Source organism: Phocoena phocoena, chromosome 16 (assembly GCF_963924675.1).
Source record: "Phocoena phocoena chromosome 16, mPhoPho1.1, whole genome shotgun sequence".
Classification (NCBI taxonomy): domain Eukaryota; kingdom Metazoa; phylum Chordata; class Mammalia; order Artiodactyla; family Phocoenidae; genus Phocoena; species Phocoena phocoena.
Window position 1 is genome coordinate 62,237,795 of NC_089234.1, and position 19,082 is coordinate 62,256,876.

General features: G+C 39.5%; 1 protein-coding gene across 1 annotated transcript in view; it reads left to right on the top strand.

Moving 5' to 3' along the window:
- PPA1 (inorganic pyrophosphatase 1) overlaps positions 1-19,082 on the top strand; it is a 37,415-nt gene continuing 18,333 nt past the window's right edge. Inside the window, exons 1-5 of the mRNA XM_065893868.1 lie at positions 1-174; positions 3,025-3,083; positions 14,536-14,589; positions 15,664-15,783; positions 17,935-18,021. Coding sequence (XP_065749940.1) covers positions 111-174; positions 3,025-3,083; positions 14,536-14,589; positions 15,664-15,783; positions 17,935-18,021 — 384 coding nt within the window. The 5' untranslated portion in view covers positions 1-110. The remainder of the gene's footprint in view (positions 175-3,024; positions 3,084-14,535; positions 14,590-15,663; positions 15,784-17,934; positions 18,022-19,082) is intronic.

Consider the following 19,082-nt stretch of genomic DNA (forward strand, 5'->3'; position numbering starts at 1 on the left):
GTCCAGTCACGGCAGTGCGCAGGCGCAGAGCTTACTCCTTGTCAGTCGGCGTCGCGTGCTGGCTAGAGGCTTTGTAGCAGCGGCGGCAGCGGCGGCTGGTCTCCGGCATCATGAGCGGCTTCAGCAGCGAGGAGCGCGCCGCGCCCTTCACCCTCGAGTACCGAGTCTTCCTCAGTGAGTGTCGGAGGCCCGCGGCCCCTCCCTGCCCGCCCGCCCATTCATTCCTGGGCCTCGCCTCCCCTCCCGCCCTGGCGGCTGCGGCCCGCGCTCGGCACCTTGTCCCGGGCGCCGGCCGGGCTCCTCGGGCCGGTCCTGGGGGCCTGGGCGGGCCTGGCCCTCTCATTTCACACGTCCCGCTCGCGGCCAGGACGGCGTGGGTCGGCGTTCCTCTTTCACATGCTCGATTGGACCTGAACCTGGGCCAGGCTAGTTTTGCAGGTGTCCGGCTCGGGCAGTGTCTGACGGGAAAAGGAAACCACTGAGTCACCCTAGAAAAGGTGTCTGGGGGTAAACTAATCCCCGTAAGAGGATTATTCAGTTTGGAGGAACGGCGTGGCGAGGGGGAGGAGGTGATGGTGGTGACTCCCTAAGACCTTAATTCCTCCACTATAGCTCAGATTGTGGGCACGTAGCGGGGTCAAGTACAGGCCCCCGTCCGACAGACGGGGAAGCTGAGGCCCAGGTCTGGAGCGATCAGTGGAGGATTGGATCCATCCCTCTGGGGCCCCAGTAGCGCTCCTGCCTACCTGACGCGTGCTTTCCAGTAGCACTGATGCTGGGAAAACGCCTTGTGAGACAGAAATCTGTTCCCCTCCAAACAGGTGACGTCAATCTGGGAAGCATGAGTAAGAAAGTGCCAAATTTTGGCCCCTGTGCAGCGGATCGCGTCTAAGGGGTACCTCCCTCTAAGTCTGCGTTTAGAGCCGAGGAGGCCGCAGGCGCTGCTTTCCTTGGTGCACCACCTTTAGCCTTGTAGATGGGGGAAAGCTACCTCGGGTTTATCTTTATCCTCTTACCACCTCCCCCCTCCGCCCCCCCCGCCCCCAAAAGATTATTAGAGATAACGGAGGCGTTTCTATTTTAACTTCTTTACAATTTTGTTCCCAAGGAAATAGGCAGGTGTCTTGAATTCTATGAGTTCCAGTGTATGAAGGGCAGTAGAGAGCGAGGAGGAGGGGATGAATGGTAATACTGAAAGAACAAAGCTCCTAGCAAAAAATAGCCTGGTGTGAGAGGAAAAGGAAAGTGAACTATAAAGTTACACAACTAAAGTTTAGATTGCCATGTAAAATCCAGTGACGTGTGGGACCTCTTCCACCCATTTTATTTAATTTCAGAATTCAGCAACGAGGGCAGTGCAGGAACTTTTGACAAATAGTTCCCTGAACTGTTCTTCTGGAGTTGTTGTTGGCTCCAGAATTTCTCTGCAGGAGGGATTTAGAGAGGTGACCCTCTAGTTTGTAGGTGGGGGGGATGATTAGGGTAATTGTTTTCAAGCTATATTTGCAGAACAAATACAGTTTTTACTTAGATTATGTATTGGTAGTGAGTACTATATAATTTTAATTTAAAAAATCATAGATTTCTTAATATCCTTAATAGGAGAAGATTTTTACCTCTATAATGTTACATTTGCCAGTCTCTTTAAAACTGATGGTGGGTTGGATCGCAAGTCACTATTGACACTGAAGGGACCAGTATGCCATTGGGGATGGTCACAGATCAATTTTGCCTATTGCACTTTGAGTTTTGTCCTTTTTTTTTTTTTTGGCCACGCCATGCGGCGTGCAGGATCTTAGTTCCCCAACCAGGAATCGAACCCGGCCCCTTCACAGTGAGAGCACAGAGTCCTAACCACTGGACTGCCAGGGAATTCCCTCCACTTTTATTTTTTTAATTTTTTTGTGGTACGCGGGCCTCTCACTGTCGTGGCCTCTCCCGTTGCGGAGAAGAGGCTCTGGACGCACAGGCTCAGCGGCCATGGCTCACGGGCCCAGCCGCTCCACGGCATGTGGGATCTTCCCGGACCGGGGCACAAACCCGTGTCCCCTGCATCGGCAGGCGGACTCTCAACCACTGCACCACCAGGGAAGCCCTCCACTTTGATTTTTAATCATGAAGGGATGCAATGTGGACTGACCCTTAAGGTTTTCTAAAGAATATTAAGGAAGTTTTAAAATTACTTTTTGGATATGGTAGTTAGGTCTCTAGAATACAGAAATTACCTGTGAAAGTGCTGTTACAGCTAGATTATCCTTAAGAAAAATCCTAATCTAAGATGGCTCTGTCTCCCTGGAACACCATTTAAAGCAACACGGTTTATAATTTGGCAAATTGGTCCCCTGCCTTCTCCCAGAGCCCAAGTATTTCATTAGCTCTGTTAACTGTTAACCGGTATAAAATCAAACAATTTGATTGCTTTTTGTATACCACGCACTGCTAGCTAGGCTCTGTGATACAAAGGCTTGTAAGGCAGTCCCCACCCTCACCATAGAGGTTAGTACCTTTTAGACCCCTAAGGAACATGTAGGATGAAAACCTAACCTCATCTTGGAGCAGTCAGGAAGGTGAAGTATATAGCCAGTTTTTCTGGGGTGGGAATAAAATCTGGTGAGTGGTGTTGATAATGGGAAGAGAGAGAGTATGTGGGAAATCTTGGTACCTTCTCAATTTTATTGTAAGCCTAAAAATTCTCTTAAAAAAAAGTCTTTTTTTTTTTTTTTTTTTTTTTTTTTTTGTGGTACGTGGGCCTCTCACTGCTGTGGCCTCTCCCGTTGCGGAGCACAGGCTCCGGACGCACAGGCTCAGCGGCCATGGCTCACGGGCCCAGCCGCTCCGCAGCATGTGGGATCCTCCCGGACCGGGTCACGAACCCGCGTCCCCTGCATCGGCAGGCGGACCCTCAACCACTGCGCCACCAGGGAAGCCCCCCAAAAAAAAAAAGTCTTAAAAAATGTGTACTTCATGCATCTGGAAATATAATTAACCAATAAAAGCAATAACTTTTTCTAATTAATTTTGCAGAAAATGAAAGAGGACAATATATATCTCCATTTCATGATATTCCAATTTATGCAGATAAGGTAAGACATCCTTCTCTGACTGTAGTCTCATTGCTCAGATCAGTTAGTTCCACGTATGGATTTTCTTATATGTCTTAACGAGTGCTTAAAATGCCTCATTGTGCTGTGAGTTAAAGGTGCATTGACTAAATAAGGAGACAGTCTTAAATCTAGATTATTTGGTTAGAAGAAGCAACTATAATTTGGAGAAGGAGTAGAGGAACAGAAACAAATGTTTTAAAGCTGCCTTGATTAAAAAAAAAAATCACCAGAATTGCTGGTAACTCTTTTTGTTTTTATTTTCACTTTTGCCTTTTTATATTTCCTATTTTGTTTTACAAAGAGCATGCATTGTTTGTGCAAATTTAAATAGCTGTTTTTTTAAAAAGCCATTGCTTGTTTTAGCCTCCCTCCCAATAAGAGAAGTTTGTGCTGTATTTAGGAACTGACACAAGGACAAATGTCTGATCCTTTTTTATACCTTAAAATTTTTTTTCATTCAACCAAGAAGGATCCACACTGAGTGCAAATCTTTTTGAGTCATAAAAGCTTCATAGGTTATTGATCTTCCTTAGCTAGATGTCAATACATAATACATGTGAATATCACATTCCAGTGCATGTCTAGAATAATAAAGATGAAATTTTATCCTTGTGTGTGCTGAGTCTTACTTTTTTTCTGTGCTTGACTATCATAAATAGATAAATTCATGTACTTCTACCAGGAAGATTCTTACAGTTCTGCACTGACACTTGGACACTGGCAGAAAATCTAACCTGAGTGTTGCTTCTGAGCAGCCTGCCTGACCTGGGCTCTAGCTGGAGACAGTGGAGCAAACAGCCCAAGGGCAGTTATGTCCCACAGTTACAGGAGAGACCTCTAATTGGCATGTGTTCTCCTGTGGGATTCTCAAAGCTGTATTTATTCAGAAACTTTTAATTTGTTACATCTGATTCCCTGGGAGTTGACAAGAACTGCAGAATCCTTCCTTCCTCTTGAATTGGCATCATTTGGTTGGCTTAAATTAGCTGTTGTATAATTAGTATGTATATCAAAGTACTTTGCAGTAACATCTCAGACCATTTTGAATAATGAAGAGGTATAAAATGATGACCCTAAGTTTACTGATGGTACCTTGGCATACAGATGTACTAGGGAAAGGAACATTTTCTTAACCTGTAGCTGGGTTTCTTTGCGTTCATAAGTGTCTTAGCCTGTTTGGGCTGCTATAACAAAATACTATAGACTGGGTAGCTTATAAACAGCAGAAATGTACTGCTTACAGTTCTGGAGGCTGGAACTCTGAGATCAGGGTCCCAGCATGGTTGGGTAAGAGCCCTCTTCTGGTCGCAGACTTCTAGCTGTTTCCTTATGTGGTGGAAGGGGCTAGCAATCTCCCTGGAGCCTCTTTTATAAGGCACTCGTCCCATTTATGAGGGTTCCACCCTCATGTCTTAAGCATTTCCTAAAAGTCCCACCTACTATACCATCACCTTTGAGGGTTAGGATTCCAACATATGAGTTTTGGAGGGACACAAACATTCAGACCATAGCCTTAAGTTATTGGACAATATTCTAGCCAAGGACCAGAAGAATCATAGCAGTTATGGTGCCTAGTCTTGTTGCTGCTGCAAGTTACCCTCAAATAGGAAGCTGAGACTACATTTTGGTGTTGTGTAAAACATCTTCACTCAGGTCACTCTGCAACTCCTTGAAGTTTTTTACAGGACTGGCTGTATCTGTAGTCTGGGATTACTCAAATGAAGAATCTGCCTTTTGTACCACATTGGGCTGGCTCACAAGTACAAGCTCTTGCAAAGACTCTGGATTTCACCAGTGGTCCAGACCTCAGTGAACTTCAGCACTTCAGATTCCTGCCTCAGAGGCAGGAAAGAGTTCTTTTTGTTTTGTTTCTAAGGAAGTTTAGTTTATACAAAGCACAAATAAGGGTGTGGTACACATAACCTATTTTGGATTCTAGCCTAAACAAAAGATCTGATTAATTCTGTTGGTTACAGAAGAGTATGGTTTTTGAAAAAAAATTTTTTCAGTGTGATTAAGTTTATGTAAATACATTTTTGTGTGGGTAGCCATCGACTTTATCCCTAATATGGTCAGTCATTTGAGGGGTGATAATGAGGGAATGTGCCTTTAACACAACTGAGCTCTATAAGGAAAAAATGCCCAAAGGCTTATATTCTACTCCACAGCAGGACCTTTCAACGTGGACAGCATTTGATTCAGTATATGTGTCATTAGGTAATCCAGCCAGCCAGTTCTGGAAATCCTTGTGACTCAGATACCCTACTTGGGTTATTTCCAAATCCACTGGGTAAAAGAAGGCAAAGGCAAGGACTCACTGGATGTATGTATATTGTAGGGTTGTTCTTTGCTTTGGGTCTATTTTGGAATCAAATATAAAAACACCTGTAGCTCAAAGCGTCTTCTGACATAAAACTTCTGAGATAACAGAAAATTTAACAATCCAGAACATAATCGGCATAAACAGTGTGAAACACTGGGTAGATTAAAAGCTTTATCTAAATCTTAGAGTACTCAAGTATCATGACTTGACGTTCTCATTTTAGAAGTTTGGTATTTTCTATTCTATATCTTAAACTTCCATGTTAAATACTAGTTCTAACAATATAGGCTTCTATAATGTTTTTCAGCTGACTGTTGGGAGAATATATAAATATAGAACTTTTCTCCTCTAAAAAAAAGTCAAGCTACTAGTCAAATAGGTGGGTGCTTCAGAAACTGAATAGGATATCTTTGGCAGTTGTGTATCATTCTTAAATTTTTAAAGATACTATCTTACTGTACCTGAAACTTTTAGAGGAGATAGGCCACCCAAGTGGATGCTTTTAAAATTATAGTTGAACCTTGAACAATGCCGGGGTTAGGGGCACTGACTAGCGTATAATTTATAGTTGGCCTCCTGTATCTGAGATTCCTCCGTATCTGGAGATTCAACCGACAGATTGTGTAGTTCTGTAGTATTTACTATTGAAAAAAATCCACATATAAGTGGACCCACACAGTTCATACCTGTGTTCAAGGGTCGGCAGTACTCACTTCCCTACAGGGTTTGCTTTGTTTTGAATTTTCTGTTTCTTTTGGTAGATAGTTCTATAAATGGAACTTAAAAAAATGTCACCAAATTAATCATTTAAATACTGTTGGTCTTCTCCAACTTTATATGTATATAGAATGGTTGGGGTTTTGTTTTATGTTTTCCAAACCAAAGTTAGAACTGGCAGCATAGATGAAAACTGATAACAGACTTAATTGGCATGTCATAACTAAGAATAAACTCCTATTTTTTCCCTTCAGATGAGCTTTAAGGTGACTAAATTTTGAAAACAGATATTCTAACCATAATATCTGTGGTTTAACAATTTTGTCACAAGATAAAGTTGTAAAACAAACTTAACAAAACAGAAACAGACTGGTGGTTGCCAGAGGCGGGGATGAGGGAAATAGGTGTGGGAGATTAAGAGGAGGTAAATCTTCCAGTTATAAAATAAGTCATGGGGATGTAGTGTACAGCGTGGGGAGTATAGTCAATATTGTAGTAACTTTGTATGGTGACAGATGGTAACGACTTACTGTAGTGATGATTCTGTAATGTATAGAAGTATCAAATCACGATGTGGTACAGCTGAAACTTGTATAATATTTTAAGTCAGTTATACTTCAATCAAAAAAAAAGTTAAAAGGGCTTCCCTGGTGGCGCAGTGGTTGGGAGTCCGCCTGCCGATGCAGGGGACACGGGTTCGTTCCCCAGTCCAGGGGGATCCCGCGTGCTGCGGAGCGGCTAGGCCCGTGGGCCGTGGCCGCTGGGCCTGCGCGTCCGGAGCCTGTGCTCCACAGCGGCAGGGGCCGCAGCGGTGAGAGGCCTGCGTACCACACACACACACACACACACACACACACACACACACACAAAGTAAAAGGACAAAAGTTTTTTTGGATAGCTTTGACTACAAAAAAAAGTTGTGTTGATTAAATATGCATGTAATGTGCAGTCACAATGCCTGGCTTATATTCTCAATATACAAAAACCAAAAAAAAAACCCCAAAACCCCACAATAGGATGATGATGTTAACCACAATGACTGGTTATGTCTGGAGCCTTTCGGAGCTCTGCTGTATAAAGATCACTGAACTGGAAGTAAGAAACCTTGGTTTTAGTCCTGGTTTTACCACTAACTGGCTTTGCCATATTGAGCAAGTTGCTTTACCTCTGAGCACTATGGGTCTTAGTGGGTGTTTTAGATTACATTTAGCACTATGCTAAAGCCCTTATGTGGATTTTCTCCTTTAGCCATTATTTCAGTCTGTGAGCTGGGTTCTTTCAGTAACTTAATTGTCCAGGATTACCAACTAGAATTCATAAGCGGTAGTGGCAGGATTCAGACCCAGGCATTCTTGTTCAGAACCTGTGGTGTTAGCCACTGAGCCACACTGCCTCGAATGATAAAGGTGGTGGATTTTACTTTGTGCTTTTTGATATTTTCCAAATTTTCTACAGTAACTATCTCTTTGATATTTACAAAGAAAAAAAGCAGAATAAAAGGCTTGCTTAATTTTTTTTTTTTTTACGCGTAGAATTCAAGGGAAATGAGTAAGAACTTCCTTCATTCGGGAAAGCTATAAAGTCTTCTAGTCCAGGAATTCTTGGTGGCCCTGAGACCCTGGAATACTCATCGATGGGTTTCTGAGGTTCCGAGTTCTGTCTGAAATTGCAGTTTGGTGTAAGTGTGCATTTTTCTTGGAAAAGGTTCTATGGTGAAAATTCTTAGTCATTGCAGATCATAGAAGATGTTGACAGCTGGAAATGCAGACTCTTGCTTGATTTTATAAAGATAAGAAAGTAAACAGATTATGGTTAGAATATCTGTTTTCAAAGTTGAGTCATCTTAAAGCTCATCTGAGGGGAAAAAATAGGAGCTTATTCTTAGTTATGACGTGTCAATTAAGTTTTATTACTTTCTGTGTATGTGGCATATGGCAGTATGCATTACCAAATACAATAGTTTGTTGAAACTGCTATGAGTAGAACATCTGTGTGATTGGAAAACAAATGAGCATTACTGAAAGGTGTTTGTTTTTTAACTATCTCCCCTGCTCAACAATTTGTTGAGCAATTTTTTCGGGGGTTGGTATAAATCATGTTTTCCTTTGTGAAGTTATAATTCTAAATGAATAAGAAGCACACAGTGTGAACTTCGATCATCATATTTCTTCTGTGTCAGCTTCTCCAATAGACATTTGTCACTTGTCACTGAAAGAAGTCAGGAGCCCATTTATTTTTTCCTTAAAATTTTTTTAAAAATTTATTTTTCAGCTTTATTAAGGTATGATTGACAAATAGTCATTGTATTTAAGGTGTTCAGTGTGATGTTTTGATATATGTATACATTGTGAAATGATCCCACTAATCACGTTAGTTAACCTCTATCACCTCACCTATTTATTTTGGTTGTGTGTACGGTGAGAACACTTAAGAACTACTCTCTTAGCAACTTCCATAGAGCCATACTGTACATTAGGTTTCCAGAACTTATCACTTATAACTGAAAGTTTGTACCCTTTGATCAACATCCCCTCATATCTCCCACCCGTCCAGCCTTTGGCAACCATTTTTCTACTTTCTGTTTCTATAAGTTCAACTGTTTTAGATTCCACATACAAGTGAGTTTATGTAGTATTTGTCTTTCTCTGTCTGACTTATTTCACTTAGCATAATATCTTCCACATTCATCCGTGTTGTCACAAATGGCAGGGTTTCCTTTTTTCTTCTTTAAAAAAGCCTGAATATTCCAGTGTGTGTGTGTGCGTGTGCGTGTGTGTGTGTGTGTGTGTGTGTGTGTATGTATGTATCACGTCTTCTTTATCCACTCATCCATTGATGGCCACTTAGGTTGTTTCCGTATCTTGGCTATTGTGAATAATGCTGCGGTGAACATGGCAGTACAGATATTTCTCAGAGATTCTGATTTAATTTCTTTTGGATAAATACCCAGAAGTGGGATTGCTGTATCATATGGTAGTTCTTATTTGTGTTTTGAGGAACGGCAGTTCCTGCTGTTTTCCATGATGGCGCGCCAGTTTACAATTCCATTGATGTTTTGTGTTTTGAGGAACCGCCATGCTGTTTTCCTTGATGGCGCGCCAATTTACAATTCCATTGATATTTTGTGTTTTGAGGAACTGCCATGCTGTTGTCCATGATGGCGCGCCAATTTACAATTCCATTGATATTTTGTGTTTTGAGGAACTGCCATGCTGTTGTCCATGATGGCGCGCCAATTTACAATTCCATTGATATTTTGTGTTTTGAGGAACTGCCATGCTGTTGTCCATGATGGCGCGCCAATTTACAATTCCATTGATACTGCACAGGAGGAGCCCATTTACTTTTAACAACTTAGAATATATCCTGTAATCACAGAACTGGCTTTGAAGCCAAAACTTAAAACCAAGTGTTACTTGGTGAGCACTTAATAGGATAAAAATATTCTTGGAAATGATGAAATCTGCTATACCTTTACAAAAGCACCTTTATGGGAGTAGAGCATTTCCTTACTAACTACATGAGCTCTTCTGATAGGAATTTTATTCTCCAAAAATACTCTAGAGATAAAAAAAAAAAAAAAGGCAAACTGCCCTTGTTTTCTATTAGCCTCTTGCTTTATATCTAATCTCTAGATAAATTTAGAAGAAAATCCTCTCTACCACCATTGTTTTCCTCCAAATTTTATTGCAAAATGGAAAAATAAAAGAAAGGATGGTGAAATCAGGATGATTTTGTATTTCTTCGTAAGTCTGGTATTTATTGTACTTGGTTTCTGAAGTTATCTAGAGAAACACATGAAGAGTCAACTTAAATGCTAATTTAAGTCACTTATGCAGTTTTGCAATACAGTAAGTCATGTTCACTAGGCTTCAGATCCAGTGTTGGGAAAAGATCATAAGTCATGAGGTGTTCATAAGTCTCCCAATAAAGACACATTTAACTTTACTACTAAGATTCAGAGATGGGATGTAATTAAGAGTATGTTCCCTGTATATGTACTTAATGATATTAGAAATAATAGCCTACCAAGTAGCCATAGCCTATTCATTAGTAAATGACTTGTCAGACTACTATCTTGATCCACAAGAAAACTAAGCAGTTTGGAGATGAGACCTATGATCACGGTACTACTGTGATACTCCTGTTTCATCAATGAAGTTAAAAGCCCGATCAATATATAGGTTATATTTCTTCTATCTGTAAAACAATTTTATTTTAAATCTTTTTGATTAGTGGAATGCTATGATTTAGACTTAAGTTTCTAATCTCCTTAGAATCTGGACATCTATAACATTAACGTTCTTGTCTTCCTGTTGAAATGACTGTAAATCTGGGAAGTCAGACTGATTGCTATGTCTCTGACTTTGGAAGTCAGAGTTTAGAGCTATGCTTTGCCTTTCCCCTGCCTCCTACAGCCTTGTCAGCATCATCCTACTTGGGATACCAATATCTTCCTTCCTTTCTCTGAAACTGTAAACAGGGAGCTGAAAGCTTGGTGCCAGAGCAGGGATTGAGAATCCAGAGCATAGCAGAAGTGGAGAACAGTTCTGAGAAGTCCTAACAATGGGAATAATAAGACACTAAATCCAGGATTGAGCTAAGTAGTAGTTTAAACCAGTTAGGATTAGAGAAAAAAGGCATGAATTTTTAACTAGGTAGTACTAAATTTCCTAAAATCTTGTCTCATTCTCTTAAATGCCATAAACATTGGAAATATTAGAATGCATAATTTTTTCCAGTTTTTCATGTAAAATACATAAAGCATAAAATTTACCGTTCTATTTTAAAGCATACAGTTTGGAGGTATTAAGTACATTCATATTGTTGTGGAACCATCACCACCCTTCATCTCCAGAGCTCCTTTCATCTTGGAAAACTTGCATTCCATACTCATTAAACATTAATTCCCCAGTCCCCTGGCAACCACCATTCTGCTTTCTGTCGCTATGAATTCGACTTCTCTAGATCCCTCATGTAAGTGGAATCATATAGTCATTTGTCTTTTTGTGACTGGCTTATTTCACTTAGCATAATGTCCTCAAGGTTCATCCATGTCGTACTACATGTCAGAATTTCCTTTTTAAGGCCGAATAATATTCCATTGTATGTACATACCACATTTTGCTTATCCATTCATCCTTTGATGGACACTTGGGTTGCTTCTGCATTTTAGCTATTTTGAATACTGTTTCCATGAACATGGGTGTACAGATATCTCTTCAAGACCCTGCTTTCAATTTTGGGGGGTATATACCCAGAAGTGGAATTGCTGGATCATATGGTAATTCTATTTTTAATTTTTTGAGGAACCACCATACTGTTTTCCACAGTGGCTATACCATTTTACATTCCTACCAACAGTGCACAAGAGTTCCAAATAGAATGCATAATGTTTTAACAGTAAAAGTGTTTTTTTCTAGTAGCAATGGAGTGATTGGTTGAAATTCTCATGTCAGTTGCCCTGAAAATCCTAAGTATCATTCTGTACCTAGTGGCAACACGCTGAATTGTAGCCATGGTGTCTAGGAGAAATAAACTGTTCTTTACTAGTAGTTCCTTCTAAAGAATAAGAACGTCTGCCCTTTTTAATATCAAAATAATCAAAAAAAACCCCTCTGTTTTGATAATGATTGATGGGGAAAGTAGTGACAAAATTACTACACATTCATTGCTTTAAAAAAAGATACAGGGACTTCCCCGGTGGCACAGGGGTTAAGAATCTGCCTGCCAATGCAGGGGACACGGGTTCAAGCCCTGGTCCAGGAAGATCCCACATGCTGCGGAGCAACTAAGCCCGTGCACCACAACTAATGAGCCTGCACTCTAGAGCCCGTGCTTCGCAACAAGAGAAGCCACCGCCATGAGAAGCCCGCGCACCACAGTGAAGAGTAGCCCCCGCTCGCCACACCTAGAGAACGCCCACGTGCAGCAACGAAGACCCAACCAGCCAAAAATAATTAATTAATTTTTAAAAAGATCCAGTAATCACTACGGTATCTACATACACTTGAAAATATGCTAAACATTCATTTTACAGACTAGTCCCTCGCCTAGCTTTGTGGACCCCAGGCTACAGCCTGAGGCCTGCAAGCTGAAATGACCTGGTTTGGCGATCCAACTCTTAGGGAGTTAAAAGAGCTTTAATTCTGTTCACTGCTAGTATCTGGCACAAAACAGTGGTGCTCAGTAAATATATGTTGGCAAAAATGAATGAATTGTCTCTGAGGCTCCTTGCAGGATACTCCTTGCTATTTTTGGCCCAGCTAATTTCTCAAAAGTACAAAACCCTCAGGCTTTCGGAGTTCTTCTGTTTGCAGTAGTCTTTTCCTGAAAGATGTTTTCTTTCCTGTAATGATGGTTCTTTCTTCTCTCTTTCTCTTCTTTTCTTCTGCTTTCCTATTATGTAGGTTTGTAATATTAGGTAATGTGGTTTTTGAGGATCTCTATGTATTTATTATTTAATTCCGTTAAAGTGTTCAGTATAGTTTCCAAACTTTGAATCACTGATTTTAGCTTTATTTGCTACATTTTTTCTTGAGGCAATTTATTCATTTGGTAATATTTTCTTTTAAAAAACTAGCCAGTGTCTTTGGTTTTCTCTTCTCAGGTGATCTTTCATGTAGTAACAGCTCTATCTTGTGGACCTTTAGGGTATTACTGCTGTACACTTTTAAGTTTGACTTGGTGTTGGACGTGCAGATCTTTCATTTTAACACCTGAGGCATAGGGGTGGTGCTAGATAGACACAGGTCTCGCTTACAATGAGTAGAATGAAATGTAATCGAAGATTGGGACTGAGGTTTCCTACCCATGAACAATGTGTTACTTTTTCTAAAACCATCCAGTTATGACCTTACAGGGATAGAGCAGTTTATTCAGTCCTGGATTTAAACAATGTCTCCATTCATTGTGGTTTTTATATTGTATAGAGTAGGCAGACGTCAGGAGGCTTGGAGCAGAAACTATGGAATACTTTAGTCTCCCTCAGTAAGTGACAGAAATTTTAGCCTCTTGAATGCAAATCTGTGGAGCTTTCTGCTTGGCTAAAATAGCAAGAAGCTAATTATTGTCTGGAAGTCTTTGACTTATTCCCTTATATTCAATAGCTTATCAGTACCTGTTTTTTGTTTGTTTGTTTTTTGCAGTACACGGGCCTCTCACTGTTGTGGCCTCTCCCGTTGTGGAGCACAGGCTCCGGACGCGCAGGCTCAGCAGCCATGGCTCATGGGCCCAGTCGCTTTGAGGCATGTGGGATCTTCCCGGACCGGAGCACGAACCCATGTCCCCTGCCTCGGCAGGCGGACTCTCAACCACTGCTCCAGCAGGGAAGCCCAGTACCTGTTTTTTGATGCAAAGTAGCAAAGAAGTAATTCTAGCAAGTTTGTAACTAAGTGATTTTCATTTTAAATCAACTGTTTAAAATTTGCATTTTATAAAAGTAATGGCAGAGTTGGCTTCATGTGTGCCCTTTGTAGAGGTTTGAAATTGAAAAACTGAACTTAGTTTTATTCCTTGGCAAAAATAATTTTCTGACTATTTAAAGCTCAGTTTTAATTACAAAATGTATTTCAACTTGGTATTTGACTCTGGTGTGCAAAGGAGATGACAACGTGTGATTTTTTCATTAATTGGGTTTTTAAGCAGTTAAGCATCTGATAATTTTTTAATATGTCATCCAATTTCAAGTAGTCCATTTAAGGCTGTAAACTAATTACAATAGAACTGCCATTGATTAAAATATTTTTGGAACATAATATTTTATCTTCAGTATCAAACTTCTTGTGTTTTTGAGGAGTACCTGATTTTTAAAAACAGCCTAATTGGGAGAATAATGTGGGTAATCAAGCTGATTGATTTTGTTTGAGGCTAAAACTAAAGTATGACAAATAAATTTTCTGATTTGGGGTTTGTCTTATAAACCCCCTCTGAAATAGAAGTTCCAAAAACATTTTGAGTAATTGCACTGTCACTGGAGGATATGCATAGCCTATGGAGACAGTTGCTTTGAAGATGGCCCTCCTCAGAGATACAAGTTCTGCTATGTTTAAAACTGTTTCCGTACTTTATAGGAAAATTCTTTCCACCCCACCCTCTCAACATTTTATTATGAAAAATTTACTATGTTTATTAAAACAAACAAAAACTTTAAAGAAAAATACAGTGAACAATCCTACACCCACTACTTTGATTCTACAATTATTTTGCTGTATTTGCTTTATCTCTTCATCCATCAGTCTGCCTTACTTTTTGATGCATTTTGTTGAAAGTCCGTGACTTCAAAGATTTGATACAATGAACAGTTTAACTTTGGAAGGACTGGGGCATACTCATTGAAGTAATAGAATAAATGAACTCCTGTGACCATCTCACCTTCTCTGTGTTTTTCAGGATGTGTTCCACATGGTGGTTGAAGTACCACGCTGGTCGAATGCAAAAATGGAGGTATGTTTCACCTTTGCTAGTCAGATGTTGGATATTAGTTTTGATCTAGTTGCACCGATTTGCTCAAGGGTTAAACAACTAATGTCCAAGGTTGTCCTCTTTCTAGTCCCAATCTATTTTCCAGCTGTATCTCCCATTGCCTGCCAGTCTTCCCTCTGTGCTCCAACTAAACTCAACCATTTACTATTTACAAATATGCTACAGACTTTCCTTCTGTCATTCCCAAAGCCTAGAATTACCTTTTTCTCTTCTGTCTTCTTCCCTTTAATTCCATCGTTGACTCGTCCATTAATCAACAGGCTTGCTTCAGTCACTCCAGCCATAAATGATTTTATTGGAATTTTTGTCACATTTTGTTAATTTATTTCTTTAAAAATTCTTTTATTTATTTATTTATTTTTGGCTGCGTCGGGTCTTCGTTGCGGTGCGCAGGCTTCTCATTGCGGTGGCTTCTCCTGTTCCAGAGCACAGGCTCTAGGTGCGTGGGCTTCAGTAGTTGTGGCACAAGGGCTCAGTAGTTGTGGAGTACGGGCTTAGTTGCTCTGCGGCATGTGGGATCTTCCCGGACCAGGGCTCGAACCCACGTCCCCTGCATTGGCAGGTGGATTCTTAACCACTGCGCCACCAGGGAAGTCCCTGTTAATTTTTTTCTGATGATACCTAATAGATTTGACTTTTCATTATGGATATTTGTAACTTTTTCTGTCAATAATGCTTTCTGACAGTAACAACACTTCACATGTAATAGACAGCCAAATATTTGAATAATTTTAAATGTTTTAAAGGAAAGCTGAAGTTGGATATTTTCTCAAATGTTAGGATTTATTCCAGCTAATTTTTGCTTTCTGGAATTAGTAAATGTTCTTTTTCCCTTTGTGATAGTTCCTGTATATCTCAAATGTTTTCCACTTAAAGGCTGATTATGGAGAAACTTATTTCAAATTATAAAAGTGTTAGGGGTAAAAATATATCATTAAAGTGGAACTAGTGCATTTCATAATTCATTTCCTTAAATCCCTATTTGAATAGTATTTCACATACAAATATACAATGATTTGAAATTTTTTATTTCAGATTGCTACAAAGGATCCTTTAAACCCAATTAAACAAGATGTGAAAAAAGGAAAACTCCGTTATGTTGCAAATTTGTTCCCTTATAAAGGATATATCTGGAACTATGGTGCCATCCCTCAGGTATGTCTCTGTGCACTTGCTAGAAATGTACTTCTTAGCTTACAAAAATTTAACCTACTACTGTTAGTAAAAAAGATTTAAACACCTTCAAAAAGTTTTGCTATAGTAGATTATAAAAACATAAGGGGTAATTAACTCATTTTAATACTTCCTTAAATAACTTATTTTCAAGATGAACTAAAAGGTAAATATTTACAATGTTTGAATTCACATTTGAAAGTTTGTTCTTTTCTGAAATATTTTTTTATATGGACTGGTTATAAACTACACAAATTCTTTCTTTACAGAACGAGTGGCATATCTATTGAGAGAGGCCATGTAGACTAGTGCTTAAAAGCACTGATCTTATGGCACCACACAGATGAGGGCGCAAATTCCAAGTCTGCCACTTACTTTTTTTTTTGGATTTTTTTTGATGTGGACCATTTTAAAAGTCTTTATTGAATTTGTTACAATATTCCTTCTGTTTTATGTTTTGGTTTTTTGGCCGGGAGGCCTGTGGGATCTTAACTCCCCCATCGAACCCGCACCCCCTGCGTTGGGAGGCAAAGTCTTAACCACTGGACTGCCAGGGAAGTCCCAGTTGCAGCCTTCTAAAGCTTAAATCAGATTCATTATCATGTCCCTGCTTAAAACCTACCAGTGGCCCTCACTAAAACTGAAAATAAATCTAAACTGTCTACGAAAGCTTATCTAACTTGCCTCTGCTCCTTCCTCCCTGAGACGTTAATATTTTCTCCTGGGATATTCCTAGTACATAGCTTGTGTGTCTATTTGAGGAATAAAGCACTTAGTACCTGGCACATGTAAGTTCTCACAGCTGCTGACTTGTATCTCTATAGTCCTGATTACTTTCTTTGTGCCAAGCTATTTGTGGTAAAGTAATAATGGGATTCTGTTTCCTAAACAGTCAAAACTTTGAGGAGGGGGGACATCTGCATTGTTTACCAATTTATCCCCAGCACAATACCAGTGTGTAGTAGACTCTTATTTAATATTTGAATGAAGAATCACTAGAATCATGTCTACAATGAGTAAATAACGTATATTTAATTCTGGTTTGGTTAAGCTAATGCTGTGGCACTTAGGATCTTTAAATGAAATATTCAATTTATTTTCTTCCTGTTGATAAATGGTTTGTTTTTATTAACCATTAAGTCTATTAAGTGGAATCTACTGTGAAACGATCTGTAAGTTACTAAAACATAGGTCAAACCCATCCAGCTTACTAGGTAGTCACAAAGTCGTTTGCTTTCGTTACAGCACTTCACCTTGTGCTTCAGTTGATTCACTATTTAGCCTTGAAATATCATCCCTCTGGGAACACATTGCTGAAATACTTACACTTCTGTAGGTTGGATTTGGCTTTGTTGGGTCCAGTCTTCCTTTTCCCCCTTTACTTTTATCTCTCTGCCTTTACTCCAGCCGAGTAGGCAAACAAATCCAAGAAATATGTTCCGGATTGGGAGGGAAAAGAACCAAAACAACAGCTACACTTTAAACTGAACTTCCTGGCAGGCACAGGCCATCACTTCTTCTGTGAGCTGCTCTGCAAGGACTCTGTCTTGCAGTTTAGCAGGGAAGAAACCCAGCAATTTAAAGCTTCAGCAAATCCTGATTAAACTTTTTATTCTTGGCTCCTGGTCAGCAATGACATTTTTGCCACCAGCACACGTCATTTCCATCTTAATATTATCACCTACCCATCTCTGCTTGGAGATTTATTTTAAAGAAAATCTGGTTAGTAGAAGATAGTAAGTACTAAAAGTTCATCAAAGCAGTTTTCTTTTACTATATTTTTTAAGTGAACATCTGGCTCTACATTTGTGTTTGCATATTGTCTCACTTATTAGATAGTTGGGTTTTGTTTGTTTAAAATAGTATCATTATCCATTTTAAAGATTAAATTTAGTTCTGCATTATGCACTTAATAGGAGCCCAGCATTTAGTTAAGATTATTGTGTGTAGTTAAGATTCTTAGATGTGAATAAAGAATTATTTTTAAAAAAGATCTTTTTAATGAGAATAAATAGCTGAAGATTCATATTTTTGCAGAAAGATCATGGGATGTTATCTTTTAATGCCAACATGATCCACTTTGTCATTAGCATATACAGGAATGATATACTGTATCTTATTTTTTTTTTTTAGACTTGGGAAGACCCAAGACACAATGATGAACACACCGGCTGCTGTGGTGACAATGACCCAATTGATGTGTGTGAAATTGGAAGCAAGGTAACGGAATCTGAAATATTTTTCTGTAGAGTTGAGATGATATCAATGAAATATACAAACTTCATACTTTAAAAAATATTGTAAATAACATATATGAATATTAGTGAAATTATGATGGGTCTCTTTGGGTGACAAAAGCTTCCATTCCATTCTAAGCATTTCTACATTATAATTTGTACATTTAAACCTAGCCTAGAAAAAAATGTGTATTGTATGCATGTGTGTGGAAGAACTGTACATGTTCTGCATTGCTTTAGAAGGCAGATGAGTAGTCAATAGATGAAGGCTACCAGGAGGCAACAAGGCAAACCTTGCCTAAGGATTTGGAATGACCAGTGAATTGGCCCAAACCAGGTAACCTCATGAGTTGGAGATTTATGGTAGGGATTCCTCTCTCAAGTAGGGTTGCTCTAAGATTCTGACTAGAGTTATTTTCTTTATGATCTTTCCCAGCTTCAAGAAAATCTTAAGCGACTGAAAAGAAAGTTGTCATTCAGTTGCTTAACTCATCAAGTTCAGGCATATTGTATGACTTGCCTAACTCAGTGACTTCTATAAAATAAAAGGTAAAGAAAGTACATTAAAATAGGTATTTGAAATAAATTATGGAGGACTTTTTCTTCAGCACCATCGATGACAGATTAAAAACATTAATTACCCTCAACTCTGATGGGACTAATGGACATTTGTTTAGCTTTTTTTTTTAACATCTTTATTGATAATTGCTTTACATTGTTCTGTTAGTTTCTGCTGTATAACAAAGTGAATCAGCTATATGTATACATATATCCCCATATCCCTTCCCTCTTGTGTCTCCCTCTATCCCTCCCTATCCCACCCCTCTAGATGGTCACAAAGCACCAAGCTGATCTTCCTGTGCTATGCAGCTGCTTCCCACTAGCTATCTGTTTTACATTCGATAGTGTATGTATGTCAATGCCACTCTCTTACTTTGTCTCAGCTTACCCTTCCCCCTCCCTTTGTCCTCAAGTCCATTCTCTACATCTGCATCTTTATTCCTGTCCTGCCCCTAGGTTCTTCAGAACCATTTTTTTTTTTGA